At 37.9% G+C, this 16862-nt stretch overlaps 2 protein-coding genes across 28 annotated transcripts in view; both read left to right on the plus strand.

The window, feature by feature from the left end:
• Positions 1-3828, plus strand: part of LOC137237673 (UNC93-like protein MFSD11) — a 99068-nt gene extending 95240 nt beyond the window's left edge. For all 22 annotated transcript variants that reach the window (XM_067761649.1, XM_067761643.1, XM_067761641.1 and 19 more), the window contains one exon: positions 2692-3828. In XM_067761649.1, the coding sequence (XP_067617750.1) occupies positions 2692-2868 (177 nt within the window). In that variant the 3' untranslated portion in view covers positions 2869-3828. The remainder of the gene's footprint in view (positions 1-2691) is intronic.
• A 10560-nt stretch (positions 3829-14388) lies between these two features.
• The window catches only part of LOC137237675 (uncharacterized), a 123493-nt gene continuing 121019 nt past the window's right edge, over positions 14389-16862 (plus strand). For 4 of the 6 annotated variants that reach the window (XM_067761662.1, XM_067761659.1, XM_067761664.1 and 1 more), the window contains exon 1: positions 14389-14884. The gene's annotated coding sequence lies outside the window, so the exon portion shown is untranslated. The remainder of the gene's footprint in view (positions 14885-16862) is intronic. The other 2 variants (XM_067761660.1, XM_067761661.1) reach the window with 1 other exon arrangement.

Consider the following 16862-nt stretch of genomic DNA (forward strand, 5'->3'; position numbering starts at 1 on the left):
AGGTTGACAATTGGGTTTGGAGAAGCTATATATTGCGCAGGCAACCTGAAGGGTTGCGCTACACAGCCCCTTGAATCTGGTATCTTAGTCGCCTCTTACGGCAGGCATACCTACCGCGGGTATATTATCACCCCCACCCCCCTCAAGCCAGGTGAACTGCTAGGGTTCATCAGAGACGTCGGCTTGGATGAGGTGCTGTGAAGCAGCTGAGGGCACAATAGAGCAATGGTGGAAGTGCGATCCGCAATTAATTTTCTATCTATCTACCTAGCCACTACCATAACTAGACTAGGCTTTGTAAAAAAAAACAGATCCGAGACGCTCCCTGCTTAACAAAGTCAAGGAAGAATTTGGAAATGGAATCATCTTTTAGTCGCGCAATAGAGAGGAGCTACTATTAATCCCGGTTCCGAGAGACGGTATAATTAAGATAACTAGATTCCAAATATATTTGGATTACAAGTTTTAACCAAGTCCGCATAAGTTTTCGTTATATAGACGTCTCGGAGACACTAAAAGGCATTGGAGCGACAATATTTGACTTTAACATCAATATGACTATTAGGGTGGGCCGATTTGTATGAACGAAAGTTAACCGATATCGCGCCATCGATTTTTCGATAGGATTTGGGCTCAGGATAAAAGTTCCACTACGCATACCCAAAAAAATAATTTTCGAGCCTGCGAAATTTAATTTTTTTGACTTTTTTTCGACTTTGATTTTTAAGGTTTTATTTTTTTCAAAAAACTGTTATCGCCAAAGTTTTTAGCGGACATTTTTGGGCCGCACAGGGCAAACATATGAAAATTTCTTTAGTAGGTCCTGAAAAAAAAAACTTAAAAATCAAAGTCGAAAAAAAGTAAAAAAAATGAAATTTCGCAGGCTCGAAAATTATTTTTTTGGGTATGCGTAGTGGAGCTTTTTTTCCTGAACCCAAATCCTATCGAAAAATCGATTGCGCGATATCGGTTAATAAATCGACCGAGTCTAATGACTATGCCACCGGTATGATTCCCGACCATTCTTCAAAGGGCAGAATTCGACATCTATGCTCGGATATAAACAAGCGATAAGAAGACTTTACTTAGTGTCAGGCAAGCCGCATTCAAAGCAAAATCTTAAATTTGTATTAAATACTTACAAGCTCTTGTGAATGTATAGTTGTTGTTGCTCTAATGATAAAAGTGTGTCGATAGACTGACAGGTAGTCACACCTCTCTAACCCAACCCTCATATAGGTTCAAATTGGATATAGCCATGGTAAGTCGTGTATGCCATACGAAGCGACTGGTATTCACATATCCGAAGAGTAGGGGTTGAAAAAATCGTTCCTGAAGAAGCTGCAGGTGATCGTGCCGGACAGCACCTGCTGCATGTTCAGCAAAGGACAGTCCATATCTGTAACACTATCCCTTAACCTTCGGGAAGTGTTTTTGCGGCTCAAATAGCAAGAACAATCAATAGTTCTTATCAGTTGTACACACTTTTTAGCAATGTGTTCTAAAAACGAGATTTACGCAGAGTTGAGACAACTGGGTCAGTCTTTCGAATGTTGGGCAGTGGCAATAGAATCGGCGATAGGATCGTCTTTGTTATATGCTGCACAAGGTTCGCTTTGACATTGTATGATCATAGAATAAAATAGACGTTTTCAATAAATGACCGATCCATTTAGAGCACACTGAGCTATGCCTTCAATTGAAACCAAAGAGGAAATACACATATACTTCTAAACAATATATACAAAAGATAATCTTCAATTGTACCTCTGCACGGTTGATCGATGCCCTTCTGAATGCGAAATCCAATATCTTTCACTCGGAATTATAGTGAGTTGCCCATTATGTCGTCAACCCGCAGCTGTTAGGCTAGTAGCAGGAGGTGCTAAGTGTTGTTGTTGTAGCGATAAGGCTTTAAGGAGTGTTAACGACGTTGATGGTCCTTTGGCAGATATAGATCCGGTAATAAGCACCATTAACGTACTAGTCCGACCATCCCGGGAATGATTTAATGTGACCGCATTGAACATTCTAGGCATCTTTGCGGGGGAGATGTGAAAATAGTTAGAGCTTCGTCCTTTGGTGTTAGACTCCAAAAAAGCCAGCACTTAATACCGAGTCAAAAGCTTAATTTATGTTTGTTGTTGTAGCAATAAGGACACTCCCCGAAGGCCTTGGGGAGTGTTATCGATGTTGATGGTCCTTTACCGGATGCAGATCCGGTACGTTCCGGTAACAAAATAACAAATAAAGGTACTAGCCCCACCATCTCGGAAACGATTTGGTATGACCACATGAAACCTTTCAGACCATGCCGCCTCCCATCCCCTAGATCCATCAGGAGTTCGGGGTCGCTAGTGCATCGGCTGTTAATGAAACAGGATTCACCAGGGGTAGGTGAGATTAACAATTGGATTGGAGAAGTATATATATTGCGCTGGCAACCCCTTGACGATGCGCTACACAACCGCTTGAATCAATTTGGTATTTTAGTCGCCTCTTACGATAGACATGCCTACCGCGGGTATATTCTAAGCCCCTTAAACCGCTGGGGCGAGCTAAGTTGGGTCGCATAGTATAATGTGTAAAGTGCTTCAAAAATTTCAAGTTAAATTTGCCCGCCCGATAAAAATAAATATGCGAATACATATAAACATTAACAATTATTTTTACCTTTTTCTTTTCTTCTAGTCGATTGCAGCGGCCATAAGTTTCTTCTATTCATCATATCTTGGCCTGCGCGCACAATTAATAATATTGGTAATATTTGGCACAATTGGCACTGCGTGCTTCTGTATTGTTGAATGGGCGGCAAAGAGACGTCAACGTGAAGAAACACCAGAGGATTCACGTACTCTTTCAGACTAACGTTCACTTTCATACAGCCATTAAATTTAAGTAATTTCACTCTCTCTCTGTACGTTCTAATTAAAAAACAAAAAAAAAAAAAGCAAATATCTCACCGTCATATACCTGATGTGGCATTTGTGACCTGATTTGACAAGAACTAAAACAACAACAATTATGAAGCTGTTGCACAAAGGTTAAATATATACACACACCCATATAAATTCAATTAAATAAAAAAAAAAATATAGATATATAAAAAATGTTATTGCATTATAGAAAAGCCACGCATATATGTATGTATATATAGATTTTATGTATATGCATTTGTTTTAATGTATATGTGCATTAATAAGGTAGTATTTGGTCTTCCGAGACAATAATTAATGTCAAACAAAATTAAAGTATAAACACAAAAATGAAACAAGTAAGAAGCAACTATGACATTATGTTATGTAACGCAATTTTTTTTATGCGTTAAGTTATTGATATTGTATTGTAATGTTTTTTTTTTATAAATTTGCTATAGAGCCAAATTACAAATTATATTCATATATACAGACATGTTTTTAAAAATTGTGAGTTTTTTGAAATTGTATACGAAGCAGTTTTGTAAACTCTTAAATACCTACCCCAAAAATCAGTGCAAAACACGCGCTGAAATAAAATTTGGGCGACTTTACATATCTTGCTTCATATCTCGTGCAATATGTTTGATCATAAAATTGCACCAATTCCTTGTAAATGCTAGAAATTTGTCTTTCAAAAAATTTGATCGGAAACAAATTCGGTGTGATTCACTGGTCTTACAAGAAAATGTTTACCATTCTACGTTAGAAATAGTTTTCGAATGCATAATTTTTGTTAAAGGGTGTGATACCAAACAAATGAATTTACTTGCCACTTGGACTTTGATATTGTTAAATTTTGTTTACAAAAAAAAAAAAAAAAGAAATTAGGAGCTGTCTAAACTAACTAAAAGTTTCGCTTGTTAATAATACTATTTATTATCTATTTGGAACATATGTGCCGAAAGGTAAATCCGAACTTGTTGAACAAGTCAATGATTTTGTTGATCTGGGGGTTACTATGTACTGACAACATAGTTTCACCGTTCATATTAACACAACACTCAGTAAAGCAAGAGGTGCTTTTGCGTTTGTAAAGCGAGCGTTCAGAGCGTTCAAACGAATTTTCGACCTTTTTGCAAGTAAAGATCTTTTTACTACATTAACTTGACCGATAATAGAATACGATTCAATGCTCATGCTCTGGAACCCAAATTACCAGAGATTTGTTTCGGGGGGTAAGGCATTTTCATTTTGATTCTTTGTATAATCTGTCTCCATATATTAAACTTCCAAAACTTATTAATCACCCTTGCTAGTAGTAGGGAAATGTTTGGAACTATTTTTACAACCAAATTACTGAACGTTGTGGTTTGAGCCCATTTCTCTTGAGCGATGTGGACTTTAACGTTTTCTACCGGCCAGGAAGCTATTTCAAACCCCTTTTTCTGAAGCAGTATTGAACTAATTAGAGTTAAATTAGCGTTTCCAATTATAATGGCCACTACGCCACATTTAATACTTCGGACTCGGTATTCATCATTGGTTCCTCTGTTAGTAGATAATAGCTTTTTGTAGTTATAGTGAAAATAATTCCAAATTTCATCCTGCTCATCTGTTCTTCTTATGTATATCATGATGGTGAGGTTTTTTTTGTAGCTGAGCAGTTTTAGATTTCGGCGCTTAAGAAACTTTGACAACTTGTCAAAATACAAAAAATTTAAAAATAAAAATCCGCGCTTCTCGTGCTGGTTGGGTGGGATTTTCATATTCATATTCGTATTTATTGAGTCAATGGCAGAAACCTTACTGACTAAATTTACAAATTTGCAAATTAACTTAAAACTAAATAACTAAAATTAATTCAAGGATGAGATAAATTTCCGTAACTTAAGCAAAGGCCTGGGCATTGCAAAGACAAAAAAAAAAACCTAGAAATTTTATTAAGCTCTTCGAGGCCTCGTATGAGAGGGGCAAAGCTAAGGTAATTGGTTCTCAGAACTTTACCGTAGAATATATTATGAGAGCGTAGAGATCTACTAGGAACAAGAAAATTTAACTGCCCCAACAGAGCTGAGCAATCAATAGTACCAGAGATAATATCGTAAATAAACATTAAAAGTTGTACTGAACGTCTTACATGCAGTGGCATAACATTTATAAGCATGCACCTGTTTATATAAGGTGGTAGGGGATTAACAAAATGAAGGGGTAGGAGGGCAAATCGAATGAATTTACGTTGAACCCTTTCAATTCTAGCAGAGTATATGCTGTAAATGGGATTCCATATGATAGAGGCGTACTCTAATTTTGATCGCACTAAAGAATTTACAATATATGGGTCCTTAAAATCCTACGCATAACGCCATAAAAAAAGCTAAATCAGCATAAGCTTTTGGTATAAGATAGTTAACATGGTTAAAAGAAGTGAACGAAGAGTCGAAAATGACACCAAGATCACGAAATTCTCTTACCGAGGTAAGATATGTATTAGCGATATAGTATGTTGACGTAAGCGCACTAGTAGATCTAGAAAACGTGATATGCCAACATTTGCTACTGTTAAGTCTCAGATGATTATTAAGAGCCCACACATTAAGAGCATCCAAATCTCTGTAGGAGCAATGCATCAGATACAGAGGTGATACGCCTAAACAGTTTTAAATCATCAGCATAAAGTAAATATTTTAAATGCTTTAAATATTAGCCGACGTCATTAATTAAAATAACAAATAAGATTGGCCCGAGAATACTACCTTGTGGCACCCCAGAGGTTGTCAAGAACTCATAGGACCTTATATTCTCGATTTCAACAAATAAAACTATGTTTGTCAGGTATGACTTTAACCATGACAGAAAGGTTGAATGGAAACCAATGTATTCAAGTTTCCGAAGAAGTATTTTGTGGGACACTGTATCAAACGCCTTAAAGAAATCTGTATATATAGTATCAACTTGATACCCATCCTTAAAAGCAGAAAAACAGTATTGAGAAAAAACAGCTAGGTTTGTCACTGTTGAACGACACGCAACAAACCCATGCTGACATGGATCGATTATTCCTTTAATAGCAAAAGCCAACTTCTCCTTTTTTATTTTCTCAAACAGTTTTGAACAGGTTGATAGTTTAGAGATTGGCCTGTAGTTTGCTATCTCGCTCTTATTTCCAGACTTGAAGATGGGAGTAATAGAAGCCAATTTCGATCGATCAATGAAAACGCCAGTGGACAATGACACATTAAAGATATGGCACAACGGCACGCATAGCGAACTACTACATTTTTTAACCAAAAAAGAAGACAGCCCATCAATATCTTTTTTTAAAGAAGATTGTAGGGACGAGATGCCAATAATAATATCTGATTCCGATACCGATAATGTGCCAAAATCCAAGGAATAAGCTGTATCACAACCAGCCCTAACATCAGAAATATTAGAGTCAACAACAAAATTAGATTTGAAAAAATCAGCAAAAAGGTTCACCGTTTCCCTTAAACTGTTTGAACGAATGCCATTAAAATTGACAGAAGTTGGAATATTGTAGGAACCTTTACCTTTATTTGTACGGACAAAGTTCCAAAAGGCCTTGGGATTTTGCTTTAACTCTTCTTCGAAACGGGAGATGTATTTATTATATAAAAACTTATCTAGTACATTGAACTGTTTCATGTATAATAAGTATCGATCTCTAAAAGAAAAGTCATTGGTTGCTTTAAACATATTGAAATATCTATTTCTAAGATTTTTAAGCTTTTTTAAGCTTTTTTTAACGTGGTATTGTACCAGGGTAATTTATGTATTTTACTTCGAAGAAGGGAGAGATTTCTATTAAATATGTCAGATAACTGCAGCATCAACAGTAGCAACAACATCAGCACTGAAATCCAGCGAAGAATCAATCTTGCCAATAAATGCTACTTTGGACTAGGTAGGCAATTGAAAAGTAAAGTCCTCTCTCGGCGAACGAAAATCATACTCTACAAGTCACTTATCGTACCCGTCCTGCTATATGGGGCAGAAGCATGGACCATGACAACAGCAGATGAAGAGGCTTTGGGAGTGTTCGAGAGAAAAGTTCTTCGAAAGATGTATGGGCCTCTACACGTTGGCGATGGCGAGTACCGAAGAAGATTTAATGATGAGCTGTACGAGCTATACGCAGACATCAACATAGTCCAGCGAATTAAAACGCAGCGGCTGCGCTAGCTAGGCCATGTTATGCGAATGAATGATGATGCTCCGGTCAAGAAAGTGTTTCTATCGGAACCCGCCTATGGAAGCAGAGGTAGAGGGCGGCCCCCACTCCGTTGGAAGGGCCAGGTGGAAAACGATTTAAACTCCCTTGGTGTGACCAATTGGCGCCGGTTGGCGGAGCGACTGGCGCGCCTTGTTGGACGGCCATAACCATTTGGACGGCTAAGCGCCAATTAAGTAAGTAAGTAACTGCAGCAGAAAAATTTCTAAGCATTCAGAGCCATTTTTAGCACAGAAAGCAGACTTCCAGTCAATTTCAGTAAATTTTGTTGGGTAATCCGTTGGGTTCATCATGTTGCAACTGCTAGTTTCATTTTGCTCCGTTAGAGGATTTGGATGACATTTTGCGAGTAATCACACCTATTAGAAGAAGATCACCCTGCTTTTTCAAAAACTACCCACCTCAAAATTTATTTAAAAAAATATTAGAGATTTTTTCAAAAATCCATATCGGCTGAAGAACGCTCTATTTTTTTTTTTTTTCATAAACGTCCTATGCCACCTAAAATGGTTCTAAATTTATGCTGGGATGAGATGTTTTTGAAACAAATTCTAAGACGAAATTTTCATAAAAGAAGTTTTTTAAGAACAAGTTTGGGGTGGGATGTTCTTCAAGTCAATTATAATATAGTGCTTTGTTAAGTTTGCTGAGGTCTTTTCGAAACGACTACTGAGATAGATCTTTACTCAGGTGTTGATATTTTTTATTATAAAAAAAAAAAACGATATTTTTTATATAAAAACAAAACAACTTTTTTGTGATATAAAAAAGACGTTCTTTTTTTTAGCTGAGCACACAATGTTAAAGTTTTTGAATTACCAGGCGCAAACCAATTTTTTTCGCATTATCAGAACATCATTATTTTATTATAGCCCTGTCATAAAACTATAAAAACTGCACAATTCACATAAGATTTCAAAAGTCGCTTTTCATACACGGAAACAAAATGGCGGCTACATATTTCTTTTCTTCCGATTGGTGGGCGAGAGGGCAACAAGGACAAGTTTTGGCTACGATCACAACTCCGTTCCCGTTTAACTTGCCATTTCGGTTTCTCCCATGCCATGCATCGGCAAAAAAAAACTGTTGCCGAGGTCGAGTCTCCATGTATGATGAGCTCGGTGAAACGAGAAATTTGAAAACAACACCGAAAATGAATTGCAGATTATGCCCGTTATAAACACACAAATAAGCAGTGTTTTTAAATTTTGTTGTGATTTTTAAATAAATATAATATAATAAATATTTTATAAAAAATAAAGACGTTAACTATGTGTATTTATAAATAAAATTTCTTCTAGTTTTATGTAAGAGTGCGTTTGTAATTGTTATACAGATACATACATATGTAAATCAAAATGTTAGACTTTAATAAATTTAATATAAAAAAAACCGTTTTAATCAATATCCTAATAGTTTTACAAAAATAAACATATCTTTTGACTTAAGAAAGACAAAACGGCACCTTCTGGGGCCATGATTCAATTCAATTTCATAGTCATAACGCTTCAGTCATAACCATAATTTTACTTTTAGTCAAAACCAAGATTCAATTACTAGAGGTTTGTTCTCCAATGACGACAGAGCTGTGACACTTCCAAGTTGAAAAATCTGGACGGGTTGCTTTTACGAAGCAAGGAAAACGGGGAATAATTCAATCCGTTTCAGGGAAAATTGTAGTCGAAAAGTACCTTTAGTATTATATTAGTAGTGATAATAAATTTGTAAATGCCAACAGATTTTAGGGAAAATAATTCATTTTCTACTAAATATTTCGTGAATTGATCAAGAGTTATGTGCGTTTGGTCTTTCCTTCAGAATTTGTTTGAATAATGCCGTACGTAAGAATTTTATTTAAAAATACACTACATATCTCAAAATTTGTTTCAAAAACTCTCTATATGAGCATAAATTCAATGCATTTTGACATAAGAAGGAGTAAATGAAAAGCATTCTGAGATAAGGCGTTCTTCAATCTTATTCTAATATAGGGGGCGTTTTTGTGACAAATCCTGAAATGGGAGATTTTTGAAAATTATTTTGAACAGGCAACCAGCATGGAGCAGCAGCCACAATGAACTGACAAAAAAAAAATGGCTTATTGTCTTAGAACCTTATATTCCGGCCTTGACTTTTAGAGAAGATTTAAGCTATTTTGCGGTCCTGCTACAAAGGGAGTATTCACCTTTTTATTCTGAAATTTCTTTTCCGTTAAGTATTCATGGAAGTGTTCCGGATAAACCGTTAATTTAGAATATTCGGAACACGTTCGTTTTATACTACGTCACGAGGTCGGAATATATCAAATAAGTATATTCCAAATATAAACCGATTCCCCAAATTTTTGAATGAAGACGAATGCTCCGAACATACATAATCAATGAGTACATTTGGCATCTCCAATATTTACTTATGACATTTTTACGTGAATCGATTTACTAGTCGAGTTTTTGAAGTTGAACGATGAATTTTGAATTGGTTAAGGTCTCGTATGTTCATAGGTTTACGAAAGTGTGCGATTCCTTGGTGTCCGTACTTCTCATAAAATTACCTATGTTCAGCCACACTAATAGATCGTGGCATAGTTAATAAATTCATCATAAAATAAAAAAAAAATGCTCTAAGGAATTATGCAGTTCAGTACTTTTTATAAAATGATTTCTTCCTATTTCTACTACTAATATTTTTCGAAAAATCTCAGAGAAACAACACAGTTAGTTAGGATGTTAATTCGATTTGGGAGCAAAATGGCTGCAATTGTCAAAAAATTTGTCAGCCGAGCAAACCTCTTTTGATTGACAGAGTTTCCTTTATAGACGCCCTATTGCAGAGTTTTTTTTTTGCCCTAAATGCCTTATTTCGGCTCAAAGTTTACTTCATGGTCATTCGTTTGGAGTGTTCGATAAAAGAGTTTTACGGAAAATTTATGAAGATAGTGTGAAACCATGTAGCGAAAAAATGGAGTGATGAATGGATGAAGAATATCGCGGCTACGAAAGTACTCACATCTGAATTAGACATAATAGGAAAACTTCACTGTCTTAAGAGAAGCAAGTTAGGACTTGGCTGCCGCCGACGTGGGGTGATAGCGCGTTTCGTCCACCGAAAGTCCTGGGATCAAATCTCGGGCTAAGCAACATAAAAAATTGAGAAAAAAGTATTTTCTATTAGAAAAAATGTTTTTCTAAGAGGGGTCACCTCTTGGCCGTAGTTGGGCAAACATATCGAGTGTATTTCTTCCATGAAATGCTTCTCAGTATAAATTCATCTGCTGTTCGAAGTCTGCATAAAACATGTATGTACATAGGTTCTGTCCCGTCAATTTGATTCCTCTGGATGTTTCTTATTAACTTCAATTATTGCTAGGAAGGAGTAACTGGCATACTCTGTTACGTGACCGCTAAAATCGCCTAGGCGTCATGAATGTGCACTTCGGGATGTCAATGAGCTTAGTTGCATGTGTCCTATCTCATCTGACCTGGCGCCGACGAAGGCGGCAAGGAAAAGAAATGCTGGCCCCAGCGGGGGGGGGGGGGGGGGGGGGGGGCTTAGGATATACCCGCTGTATGTATGCCTGTCGTAAGGCGACTCAAATACCAAATTGATTTAAGAGGTTGTGTAGCGAAACCCTCTCAAAGGGTTGCCAGCGCAATATATAGTTATCTCCAACCCAGTTGTCAACCTCACCTACCCGTAGCGAATCCTGTTTCATAAACAGTCGAGGCTCTGGCGACCCCGAACTCCTGATGGATGTAGGGGGTGGGAAGGCGGAATGGCCTAGAAGGCTTCCTGTGGTCATACCAAATCGTTCCCGAAATGGTCGGGCTAGTACCTTTATGGTTGTTTGTTACAGGAACGTACCGGATCTGAATCCGGCAAAGGACCATCAACATCGATAACACTCCCTAAGGCCATCGGCGAGTGTCGTTATCGTTAAAACAACAACAACAAGAAATGAATTAAGCCGGAAGTTATATTGCTGTAATAGAGTGTCATCAGACACACTGCAAATTGTCCTGCCACAGAAGGGCACCGGAAGTTACAATGCTGACAAAGCTTCATTCGCAAAAAATACTCAAAATTTTATTAAACTAATTTTCTTTATAATATAATTATTAAAAGGCACAGGAGGATAAATTTTATAAAAATGTTGCAATTTCTTTCGCACAAAATTGTATACAAGCAAATAAAAACTTAAAAAATCAGACTGGACTCTTTCATTTAAAACAATTCCAAATAGGTAAGAAATTACGATCTGCAGAGATTAATATACGAGAATGTTCAATTTGTACTGTTGACTGGAAGCCTCATAATTATATGATTCTATGATCTATGATAATCAAAAGCATTGCAGACGCACTGCTTCATTACCACCCAGATAAATTGCGGCTTAAATCAATTGTACCGAAAATCCAGAGCCGTAATAAAATCCTCAAATTTCTTGCTGGCAGTACTTGGGGAAAAGATAAAGAAACGCTCATTACCGCTTACAAAGCAATTGGCCAGCCGATTGCATGCTACGCGTCCCCGATAGTGGTCGCCAAGCCTAAAGACTACTCACTGGAAGAAGCTACAGGCTTGAAAAAATACTGCCCTCAGAACCGCCACGGGTTGTCTTCTTATGTCCCCAGAACACCATCTACATAATGAGGTGAGAATACTCCCCATCAGGCAGAGAAATGAAATGCTAACCAAACAGTTCCTGTTGAATACCCAGAAACCTGGGCATCCCAATAGACATCTGATTGATGAGCCAACACCGCCCAGGGGCTTAAGCAGTCATCTCCGTAAGCATTATGAGGATATACGGCACCTGAGAACACAGCCGTACGAAGCCAAAAACACAAGCTGGTCCTCAGTGAACTCCATAAACAGGCGTCGGACCTCTATGTCGGGAATTGCCCGCTGAATCCTGTACTCAAAGAACAGTACCCTAAACTTGCAGAAGAGGAACGCACACTTCCCAGGGAAACGCGAGTCACTCTAGTTCAACTACGATCTGGATACTGTAACAGGTTAAACTCTTACCTATCCAGAATCAACCCCGACATACAAAATGAATGCCCTGCTTGCAATGTGTCCCCACATGACACAAACCATCTCTTCAATTGTAATGTGGAACCAACGCCTCTAACACCCCTCTCATTATGGTCCACCCCTGTTGAAACAGCATGTTTCCTTGGTCTCCCTTTAGAGGACATTGATAACAATTTGTGATTGATAGCACCTATTGGATGGGGAAGCACTGCTACAACAACAACAACGCACTGCCTCATTCTCTCAAAGAAGAACGGGCAGTAAAGCCATCTTTTACACCTCAGAACCAAAAACCCAAGGCAGAAATGGTGCAGAGCCAATTGCGTATTTGACAGTATTCCGGATGTGTAACGGGGTTTTAGTTTCTTTTATGCTGGCTCACAGCGGGTATATTCTAACCCTTTATATGTCTGGGGCTAATGTTTAAGATAACACAGTTACAGCATACGGATTGGCCCAACGTGACTGAAGTCTTCTTGGATGGACAGAGTTCTTCTTCTGCATTATCTATCGATGAGTTGACGGGTTTAGCGAGACTTTGAGTTGTCGTTGAAGTACCCTACCTCTTTGTGGATGGCGTTGCTGACATACACCGACTCATCTGGTAGGCGCGTCCATGTTCAATAGTTCAATGTTAGGATATCTCCAACCACGGAAAGTGTCCAGCAGTGCTACATCCTTCAAATTAGGAAGCAATGTCCTGGAGCGAGGGCATTATTTATGTGTGCATTAAAAAGAGGAGTCCTAAGGACAATAACCGTAATACACTTAAATCAGGGTAGGTAGAAAAGGTCGTCGACGCAGAGGTGCAGGTATGAAATAAGACAAACAGCTCCATTGTGCTACGAGTCTAAAAAATAACTACTTTATGCTATAAGCAGGCGAGGTAGAAAGGTGCCCAGATAACCTGAAAGTATCGGCAAATGGCGAGGGTATAGGCGTAGATAAAGACGTGTAGGAAGTGAAAAAAAGCTGGATGATGCTGCGAGTCGTACATATAATCATGATATGCTACGAGCAGGGGAGGCAAACGGGCGTGCGTAAAGTTAAATCAGCGGCAAAGAAATCATAGCGTCAGTGCAGTGACGGAGAATTTATGGAGGGACAAACAGCCCAATGGCGCTGCGAGTCTCAGATAAAACTTCAACACAGTGAAGCGGCCCTGAGGGAGGTCTTCCCGCCTCTTGAGGTTTCGTTTGATGTTTCGCTGATAGAAGAGACATGGTTCTCATCTGGAGGAAAGTTTTCTGAACTCTCAGAGGCGGAAAGCAGGGGTAGAGCTGTATTAATGGTAAGGAGCTATACTAGCTATACTAGTGTATACTATCTAACTTCAGTACTGAAGACATAGTGGTGATTGCATTAGAAGGAAAAAAGAACCGTTCCTTATCCAAGCATCAGGAAGGAGGCATCACAGCGCATGGAGATTGAACGATATTAACGCTTGAGATGAGTCCCTTTTTTGTTGTTTTATAAAGTAGGTAGTCTGCAGGTGTAGCGTTTGTATTTTGGGCTAAGTGAAGTAATGGACTTGATATCGAATTGAGCGCTGAGCATGATATATACGGGTAAGAATGCAGGTTCCTTGAGAGGATGGCCCTTCTTAGAACATGCGTCCCTCTGAAGGCGTAGAGGAAGGCTGACTTCGTAAATGTATATTGCAAACCTATGCAAAACAAAAAAGTTTTGTATCACTGCTTTCCATCACAAGCCGAAGAAAGTTTAGAAAGTATAATTTGTCCTCTGAGAAGATGCAAGCGAAAAGCAAAGCCACAATGGTGGATTAAGGAGTTGAGCTTTGTATAGCTGGAGTCTTAGTACCTAGTTGAGGTTATTCCCTTTGGTCGTCAAAAGGTTTCTAATATGAACACGCGAGGTCTTTATTGACCGGCCTGGTCAACTTTACCTAACCTAGAATATCCCACAAGGTAACATGTATCTATATTTCTAGCCTCATACCTACAAACATTGGACACGAAAAGTAAACAATCGAAATTTCTTTTTGATGAAATGTAAGAGAGTCATATTCACTGTAAATTTTCGTATAAAATTTCCCAGTCATGATGGCAACACCAAAGTGCTATCAGCTGTTTAGCAGAGTTGCATTTACTGGCATAAAATACACCCTCGCTTGCATTGTTCGTGTGATTTAGTTAGAGCAGCGTTAGTTGAGTGCTAATTCGCTGGTGGTGATGTTAATAATACGAAGTGTTGCGGATGATTATTTTTCTGTTACTGTAAACGACTTTGCCTCTGCATTGGCATTTATTGCTTTCATCCCTATTAAATGGAAAACAAAGAAAATAATATTTCGTTTTGTGTTTTATATGAAAAAGTGAGTCCAATGTTAAGAAAATGGATAAAAAAAGTGTACTTGATTCTTAAGTTAATAAAATCCTTAAGTAAATGTGAAAATGAAAACAAAATCAATTAGCAAAATACATATACATAAAATATTTGTGCATATGTATGTATGTTCGTGCATGTGAATTGAGAAGATATAAAGCAAGCGTTAAAGATTTTTGCGAATATTTGTGAAAAAAAAAACAAAAAAAAAGTTTTAATTTTTTTAAAGTCCTAACTCGAGGCTGCTCCACCTGTGAAGAGTATTTTTTTTGGAATGAATTGAAATACCAACAGTGCTGTTGTTGCTCAACGGAATTCTAATTGGCATCAGGTGAGAGACCTTGCTGGTCAGAGTAATTTTTAGGCTGCGGTTTGTGTTAAAAAAAATTGTTGTGGCTGGTTGTGGTGTGAAAGAATTTGTGTCGTGGGTTCAACAAATCAATAAACAACTTTGTGCTTATTTCAAGTTCATACAAATCATTCAAACTATTATCGATGAGTTGCATATTTTGTATGCTTGTGTGGGTGTGTATGTTTGTCGACGTTAGATTATGATTGCAATAAGCTAATGAATAGCTGATTAAAGAAACCTTCGCATATGTTGATGGGCAAACTCAATTTAAAGGGCCAATTAATAGGGACTTATCCATAACCAGATAAAACAGCTGAGGGAACCAACCTTATGGAAATCGATGTAATCGATTAATGGTGCCATACCATAACGCTAACGCCATAACGATACCATAGCCAACCAATTGGTTTTTCGCCATATCCATAACCTAAAAATATTTGAGTTGGAGAATTTATTAACTTTTTGTAGATTTTATTTATTGTTTTGGATACGTTTTGACTGAGAGACTTATTTTTTGTGGTAGGTATATGTTTGTAAATTTTGCGTTTTCATTTTTATGAAATTTTCACGATTTTTAGGTTAAGGGACCAATAACTGATGCCAATTTGATATGGATAAGTAAAAATATGATTACGACTAGGGTTAATGAATTTAACTGGCCTCTAAAAGCATCGATTTACAAGGGTTGCTACCTATTTATATTTTGAGCCTAATAATGAAAAGACAGTAACTTATTATCGTAAATGGCTTTATTGTTTTTCGAAGTATTCTCCGTGATAATCAATACACTTTTGCGTGTGTTTAAACTAATTTTTGTAGCACTTTTTCCACTCCGATTGAGGTATCTCCAAAACATGGTTTTTGAATGCATCTACGGCTTGTTCAGGCGCCGAAAAACGTTGGCCTCGCAATTTATTCTTGATTTGCTGCAATAAAAAGAAGTAATTTGGCGCCAAATCAGGGTTGAACGGAGGGTGACTCATTAATTCGACGTTTTGGCCAGTCAAATAGACGGTTGTCTCAGCCGATGTGTGAGAGCTGGAATTGTCATGATGAAGACTGATCCTTCGTTGCCGCTTCTTCTTCCGTATTTCACCAAACACTACTGGAAAACAAATGGTTGTGTACCATTCGGAATTCATCGTTCTTCGTTGCTCTAATGGCACGGTAGCCACATGTCCAGTTATTCCGAAGGAACAGGCGATCATTTGCTTCGAAGTGCTTCGCGAACGAATCACTTTTGTCGGATTTGGCTCATCTTGAAAGACCCTTAGAGTGGATTGCTGTTTTGTTTCGGGCTCATACGCATATATCCAAGATTCGTCACCTGTATAGATGTTATATACAGCTTTTGATGCATCGCGATTGTATTTCTTGAGCATTTCTTTGCACCAATTGACACGAGCAGCTTTTTGAGCTTTTGTCAAATTATGTGGTATCCAACGCGAACAAATTTTTTTCACAGCTAAATGGTCATGCAATATCTTATTGGTGCTCGTCATACTAATGCCCAGGGATTCCTCAATCTCACGATAAGTCGTATGACGATCTTGCAATATAAGTTCGCGCACAGCGTCAATGTTTTGTTGCACAACAACAGATTTTTGACGACTTTCACGACTTTCGTCCCAAAGGATGGGGCTCCGCTACTGTGAAGCTTGGTTGTGGGAGGAGAGGGGGTGGGGGGGGGGGGAATGGTATCAAAAAGTTTTATAAATTTTGTTTTATTTTTATAAAAGCGGTATTCATGTATAAATTGCCGTGCATGGTGAAATGCCAAAATTAAGTATTGAACATTGTTTTCTTTGGATATTTCATTTTTGTTCTGTAAAGTATTTGAAAAATAAAATTTCTCGACCTTTTGGGGGGGGGGGGGGGGGGGGGGGATGTCCTCTAATCCCCCGTACTCGGTGCGTTAGATCTGTCAAAAGCTTTTGATACGGTCAACTATGGCACG

This window comes from Eurosta solidaginis, chromosome 1 (genome assembly GCF_040869045.1).
Source record: "Eurosta solidaginis isolate ZX-2024a chromosome 1, ASM4086904v1, whole genome shotgun sequence".
Classification (NCBI taxonomy): Eukaryota; Metazoa; Arthropoda; class Insecta; order Diptera; family Tephritidae; genus Eurosta; species Eurosta solidaginis.